Source organism: Asparagus officinalis, chromosome 7, assembly GCF_001876935.1.
Source record: "Asparagus officinalis chromosome 7, Aspof.V1, whole genome shotgun sequence".
In the NCBI taxonomy this organism is placed as follows: Eukaryota; Viridiplantae; Streptophyta; class Magnoliopsida; order Asparagales; family Asparagaceae; genus Asparagus; species Asparagus officinalis.
In genome coordinates, this window is record NC_033800.1 from 97,649,621 (window position 1) to 97,657,399 (window position 7,779).

General features: G+C 37.3%; 1 protein-coding gene across 3 annotated transcripts in view; it reads left to right on the forward strand.

Moving 5' to 3' along the window:
• LOC109848279 (probable LRR receptor-like serine/threonine-protein kinase At5g10290) overlaps window positions 260-7,779 on the forward strand; it is a 31,952-nt gene continuing 24,432 nt past the window's right edge. For 2 of the 3 annotated variants that reach the window (XM_020417704.1, XM_020417706.1), the window contains exons 1-4: window positions 260-278; window positions 923-1,059; window positions 3,761-3,893; window positions 4,047-4,118. In XM_020417704.1, the coding sequence (XP_020273293.1) occupies window positions 993-1,059; window positions 3,761-3,893; window positions 4,047-4,118 (272 nt within the window). In that variant the 5' untranslated portion in view covers window positions 260-278; window positions 923-992. Of the gene's footprint in view, window positions 279-922; window positions 1,060-3,760; window positions 3,894-4,046; window positions 4,119-7,779 lie in introns of those variants that run through there. The other variant, XM_020417705.1, reaches the window with a different exon arrangement.

Consider the following 7,779-nt stretch of genomic DNA (forward strand, 5'->3'; position numbering starts at 1 on the left):
CCTCAGCACGCGTCTGTCTTTTTTCCGGGAAAATTGGCGTTTGGGAGTTTCTTTTTCTTAGCTCTTAAGTCTGAACTGCTTTGATGATGTGAAGTGGCTGCCGGCTTCGTGCGGGCTCTTGATTTCGAGGGCGCGGTAAATTGTAATTTTTTGGGTGCGCGCGGGCGGGGGGGGTTTGCAAGGCACGGTGCCGTCCAGGGGTGATTGTCGCTCTGTTTTATGGCGTTGGTGGGGGTTTAGAATTAGATGTTGTTATTGGAGGCTTTGTGCGTAGAAAGGTGAATAGATACATTAGTGTACTTATTGGAAGGATAGTTACAATCAATCGAACATGTCCAATACATATAAGGTGGCTGATAATGACCACAATTAAGCCTAGATTTCCTTAATATGCCCCAAATCTGGGTTTCCCCTCCTCAGATAAAGTTCCATCTTAGTCTCTGAGAGCCCTGAGCTATTCTCAATAGTGTTGTCAGAGCTAAGGTTGTCGTCCACTAAGAGTTGGTCAAAAACCCAACGAGTACGGAGGTGATTCCAATAATTCCAGGTTTGGAATAAATTGGAAAGAAGATTTTCCTCCCCTTGACATCACAAATTTAGGCTCTTGACGTAATCGCTTTCTAGTGGGCTTCACGACAAGCTGCTGTTATTAAATTTTCCTATAATGCGCCGAGCTTCCTGATAATGTCTATAATTCCTGTAGCTCGGCTCGATCTGTTGGCTATATCATTTCTCTTAATTTTGAATCACTTTGCTTGCAGTACTTGGCATTACTATACCTTTAGTGGGGGGATCACTGTCTTTCTGTTGCACGTTCGTTTATGTGGGAAATTCCCATATAACTTGTTTCTTTTCCTTCGTGTTTCACAATATTATTTATTTGTGACGTATATTTCTTGATGACAAGATGCTACTTTTCCAGATAATGGCTAGCTTCGCAGAAGTTAGATAGTCTCGTACAATCTAAGAAGTGAAAATCATCATAAAGAAAGATGGAGTTTGTGTATAGACTGTGTTTAGTGATTCCTTTACTGTCCGTTGTTTTATCTGATTGGCAAGGTATGTTTATTTCTCCTCCTCAATCCATTCTTTTTGTGTATCAACATATCATATCTGTCATATTATTCATGTTATGCTTTTTTCGTATTACAAATTTTGCTAGTTTTTTGGCTCGTGAAATACACAAAATGATACATTAGAGCTTGCTGTGTGGATGCCTTAATTCGAAAGTAGGCCTCAATTAGATGCTCTTTATCAATTCCGTGCAGCTTCATATGTTTAGCCCTTGGGAGGATACTGTAGATTAATGCCTTCTTCAATTGCTTATGAAGAGTGATTAATTGTTGCTAATCAATACATAATATTAAGTGCCACTTTATGTTGCATGGGTGCGGGTGCGGGCACAGACACGGGTGTGGATACGAGACACGTTAAATTTGTAAAATGTAGGATACGGGGACACTTCTCTATATATACTTATCGAAATTAATAATATATATGAGATCAAATCTTGTTTTTTATTACATATCATGAGAACTAAAGACCGTATACCTTTTTTATGTTTCTTTTATTGAGTAGATTATAAATTAAAAAACTACTCACTTCTGGACTAGATATCCAAATCATCGTTTAAAATCATACTTATGAACATGATATGTGCTGAAATGAACCCAATATGAGTCCAACAAGTTGCAAAAATTTGATGTGAAGTGTGACGTATACGTCCAAGGAGTGTACTACGAGTGTTTTAAACTAAAACATGTATTGTCTAATTCGGCACATGTATACATAAATGTATGTATATACTCAAGAAGTGTCCAAGGAGTGTCTGAACGGACACGGACACGGATACAGGAGCCAAGGTGAAGTATCAGGGTAATCAATGAGCCACTATAACCCCCTCTAACCAAGGTTTTAAATTTTGAATGTTAGGTTCATGTCGGACGGCTAAAATTCACGTTGGATAGCGAAAATCGGGGATATGTCGAGGGATATAAAAAATATCGGATTGTTATATCGGATGGTGTGCATATGTGCAATATAATATCATAAATAAAATCTAAATATACTTAAATTCTATTATCTAAACATATAAAAAAATAAATAACTTGTGATGCTTAAGGTTGATGCTGAAGGAAAAATGTGAGAATAGAGAAGCCCGATGTTGGCGGTTAACTGGTTAAGGAGAGAGAATGTCGCCCGATATGGATGTCGAAGGAACAGTTTGGAGAATAGACCAATGAGATGTTGAAGGAGAGAAAAGGAGTGACGGAAATGACATCGGTCCTTTTTTTTCTCCTAACTGATCGGATTTTGTCTTTGGAAGCATATTAAGTCAATCAGGAATTTAAACCCAAACCTGATTAGATAAACATAACAAAAAGCTAATTTTTTAAATTAAAAAATCGGCCGATATGGCCGACATGTCCCGGATATATTCGACCAACATATCCGACATGCCCCCCACTATACCCGACATAAACACTAAAAATACAATACGTGTTGTAAAACTCCATATTGTGTCAGTGGGTCTCTAGATTCATCATGTCAGCCGACATGTCGGACATGGCAACCGACATTTAAAACACTACCTGTAATCCCCACCCACCCACATGAACATTAAATTAACACATACACTCTGCTGATGCGCACACCTACATAAGAGAAGAGAGAACTCAAAACACCCACAAAAGAGAAAGGAAGGAAGAGGAGCTTATATGATTTCTTAGCCTTTTAATATCAATTACTGCTCATTTGTTATCATCTCATGAAATCCATATGCTACTTTTGATATGCTCATAGGTTACCCACTGTTTCTACTTTTTGTTTCTTGAGCTAGGTCACCCAAGATAGTACTCCCGTTGTTTTCTACTTTTTGTTTTTTGAGCTAGGTCACCTAAGATGGGGAAGGATTAGGCATGATTGACACCTAAATGTTGATAAGAATTTGAGGAGTATCATTCCTACGATTAAAATAAATCCGTACTCCTAAAAATACATTTAGGAGTACCAATGGCACAAAAAGTAAATGATCACCACACTTATAGTCTCGGTGTCCCGCTTAATTTGGTGTAGTCGGTTACATGATTTACCACCGTCAATTTTATAATTAATTCCTCTTTTAGGGGTAGATAAAAAGCTTGTTGTCATCTTTCTTTTTCCTCTAGCCCTCAATTCCTCCCTCCATGCACATGATTCGATGGTGAGCTGTCTCTGTCAAGGGATGGTCTTCGTTGACGACGCTTGGTAGCAGAGGCGGTGGACTCGTTTATGTTGTTGACGGTTGTAGGGTCTTGAATTAAGGGGATTGGGTTTTGTAGACAGTCCAGAGTTGTAAAACATTGGTTCGAGAGATCAAAGAAGAAGATGGTTGTAAAACATTGGTTTGAGAGATCGAAGAAGAAGATGCTAGCAACACTTAGGATGTTACACTTTAAATAAAATTAATGAAGTTTATATAAAAAGCCTATCTTTGGAGTCTTTGGACCACCGAAGCAAGAATCTTAAAATAATCCAGTTCAATTCACCAAGCTAGGTGAATAAGGAGCACTCAAGAAAAACTACCAATTGTTTTCTAATTTTAGTCTGGTTCCACTGCAATCATTTACATTGCTTGTTTGTTATATCTTTTTTTCTCTCTTTAATGTGTAATTTGCTGAATACTATCAGATCTTAAGTTTCAAGCATACTCATATTATGTTTTAGAGAAGACCGCCATGTCTCTGTTGATAAAGATGACTTAGGATATGTAATCTTTCAGGAGATGCATTGTACGACATGAAAATTAAACTGAATGCCACTGGAAATCAGCTGTCTGACTGGAATCAAAATCAAGTCAATCCATGTACATGGAATTCTGTTATATGTGATGGAAGCAACAATGTCATTCAAGTGTGAGTTGATAATTTTCCCATTCTTATGCTGCTTATAAGTGTGTCATTGTTTATGAAATGAATCGTTAGTCATAACCACTTTCACTTGCTTTTGTGAATTCTTAAAACTGTACAATTTTGATAAATATATGTTTCTATCCTTACTTTTTGTAGAACACTGCCTTCCATGGGGTTTAATGGAATCTTGTCACCAAGAATTGGACAGCTGCAGTATCTCAATGTTTTGTAAGTAACACAACAGTCACAACTTTCTCGTTCTTGAGTTATCCTAATACTAAAGTATGAAAATAATGTATTTAATTGTTTCTATCTGATAAAACTGACTGTTCTGTACTCTTTAAAAATAGCCATATGGTTCAATGTCTCTTTGGCTTTTGAGAAGCTGATTATCCGTATCTGTCAGTCCGTTTTTGATATTGGTCCTGCATTTTTAACTAAAGTAGATAAGGCTCTTACCACATGTTGGTTTAGAGGGCTTAAACAATGTTAGTTCTTTTATCTTCTTATGTAAACAATAATTAACCTTCGGTTAGTCTTGATAATTTCTATACTCTGTCATTGTTAAGAGGCTCCACTAGATTGTTCCTGTAAGCTATCTCATGTTTTGACATCCTGCCTTTCTTATGTATTTATTCTTACTGTGTTTCCACATTATCCCTTCCTATCCCAACCTGTTGTATCTCATTGTTTTTAAGATTTGAGATTCCAATAGTGCCCAATAGTTATTGGGTTATACACAGACTCCTAGGCTTTTATCTATAATACCCAGAAAAACAATTGTTTATATATACTAATTTGCCAAGGATCAGTGGCGACAGTTGACCCTAAAAACTAGGGTTTCATATTAACTGAATTAATCTCAATCAGTGTACTCTACTATGATAATATCTCTACAAATACTACTGATACTATAGGATCAGTCTACCCTTCTATACTAATACTAATTACATTGACTCCCCCTTCAAACTCATGGTGTAAGCATAACGAGTTTGTCACTGAGAAACTGAAATCGCTTTACTGTAGTAGACTTGGTAAACAAGTCTGCTAACTGAAGGGAGGACTGCAGGTATGAAAGAGAAATAGTGCCTTTTTAAGGGTAGTGTCAAACAAAGTGGCAATCAATCTCAATATGCTTTGTTCTCTTGTGAAACATGGCATTATGTGCAATCTGAATGGCGCTCTTGTTATCACAATACATAGGTGTAGGACTGTCTAAAACTACACCTATATCACCAAGGAACCATCATAGCCAAACAATTTCTGATGTAGTAGATGCCATAGCTCGATACTTTGCTTCTGCTGTAGAACGAGCAACAACATCTGACTTCTTGCTCTTCCATGATGTGAAAGAATAACCCAGAAAAATGCTCCAAACAATAGTAGATTTCCTATTCTTCCCATCCCTCGTCCAGTCAGAAACAGAGTATGCTCGAAGAGGAAGAGAAGATGAAGTTGGGAACACTAGACTGTGATGTAATGTTCCATGTAAATAGCATAGGATCCTAAGTACAACAACCCAATATACTGATCTAGGAGCATACATAAATTGACTAACCACATGAACAGGATACTGAATGTCTGGACGAGTAAAGGTAAGATATACCAAGGAACCAATAACTTCACGATATCGAGTAGGATCATCTAAAGGGACGCACATCAGTAGGAGAAAGCTCCATAGTGGATTGAAGGAGACTCTCAGCAGGCTCAATATTATTCAGTAGTAGCCCGTACAAATATATCTAGTATATACTTATATTGTGATAGTAAATAACCACGAGGAGAAGACACCACCTCAATTCCAAGAAAGTAGTGAAGGTGTCCTAGAGCTTTCATATCAAAAATAGAATGTAATTGTTTCTTAACCATATCAATGCCGGAAGAATCATCTCACCTGTAATAATCATGTCATCAACATACAACAACGATAGAATATGTCTATGGGAGGAGTGACGCATGAATAATGTAGGATCATATGTCGAGCTTGAAATCCCAAGAGTGAGCAGAGATGTACTAAATTTCTCAAATAAAACATGCGGTGCTTGTTTAAGTCCATATTCTTATGAAAATCCCTTAGCCACACGCCTTGCCTTATAGCGGTCAAGGGAGCCATCAGCTTTGACCTTGATCTTGTACACCCATTTACAATTAATCACATTTTTGTCAAGTGGGAGTGGAACCAAATCCCAAGTGCCGGTATTATGCAAAGCATCAAGCTCATCCTGCATAGCTTTTTGCTAATTTGGATCTGCAGAAGCTTCCTTATAGGATCTGGGTTAACATGTGAATGAATAGTAGATAGAAAATTGATAAATGGATCTGAATAAGAAGAGGACAAATTAGAGTATCTAGGAGGACGACAATTACGAGAAGGAAGTACTCGTCTGGAGGACTCAAAAGGGTGCGGATGAGTCAGAGGGTGCTATGGAATCCACTGGCAAGGGCAGATCAGAAATAGGCTCAATAGATGCAAGTGATGCATGTACTGGAGCAATATCAATAGAAGTTGCACGTGTTGTAGCATTCTTTTTCTTGCGGTTGTAAACAAGAGGAAAACTAGGTACACCAGAAGACTCGTGATGAGGTAAATTCTAAACGTCAACTACATGTGAAAAATGCTCTGAGAGATCCCCTTCTGGAAAAGGATCAATATAAATAAGATCAGATTTTTGAGGTTTCATTTCAGAAATTTGAAAATATGGAACACGTCCAAGAAAAACCACATGACGACAAACATACAATTTTTTAGTTACAGGATTATAGGGATTATAGTAATGATAGCCTTTTTGACCTATTCTATATCCTGGGAAAACGCAGATGTGTACGGGAAGATAACTTTGTACATTCAACTGTAGGCAATAAGGCAAAACATGCACATCTAAAGACTCTTAAAATATGTATAATCAGGACGTTGACCAAAAAGATGCTCAAAAGGAGAGACCCTAAATTTAAGACGAGATGGAAAGCGATTAATCAAATGCGATGTAGTAAGAATAGCCTCACCCCAAAACATAGAAGGGACATCTGCAGATAGCAATGATGAACGAGAAGTCTCAACTAAATGGCGATGCTTACGCTCAGCAACACCATTTTATTGAGGTGTATGAGAACAAAATGTCTGATGAATTGTACCCTCACGTGCAAGAACATTATGAAAAGTCTTGGACATATTCACCATCCGAATCAAAACAAAAAACTTTGATGTGCTTACCAAATTGTGTTTTAACCATAGCAATAAACTCAGAATATATAGAAAGGAAATACATATCATGAATACCCAAGTAAAACGAGTAAAATCATCCACAAAAATCATGTAATATCTGGAACCTTCTTTAGTAGCTAAAAGTGCAGGTCCCCACACATTAGAATAAACTAACTCAAAAGAATCCGTGGATAAAGAATCACTTTTATTAAAAATTAAAGCAGTTTGCTTGGAGAGTTTGCATCCACTACATATAGAAATATCATGAGATTCCATAAGACCTAATGCACCAGTGGAGATGATGTACTGTAATCTAGATTGAGACACATGTCCTAAACAAGAATGCCATAAATAAAACAATGAAGACTCATAACTAAGACGAAATGAGGACAAATCTGGGGAAGACGTCATAGCAGCCGCAACAGATACATCAAGATGCACTAACTCAACTATTTTCAAACATTTTTTCCTTGCAAAAAATGTGTCATAACATAACTCCAATATGCATAATTATTCCCATTCAAGCAGACACTCATGCAGTGCAAATCGTCAATTTTATTAGTAGACATCTTGATGATGTTTCAAGTGCCGATTAAAAGACTTTCCTTATGTTTCCCGCAATTGCAGTGCAAAATCAGATTTTGGTGATGATGTAGATCACATTCTTACCTCCAATTGAAGCAGTGG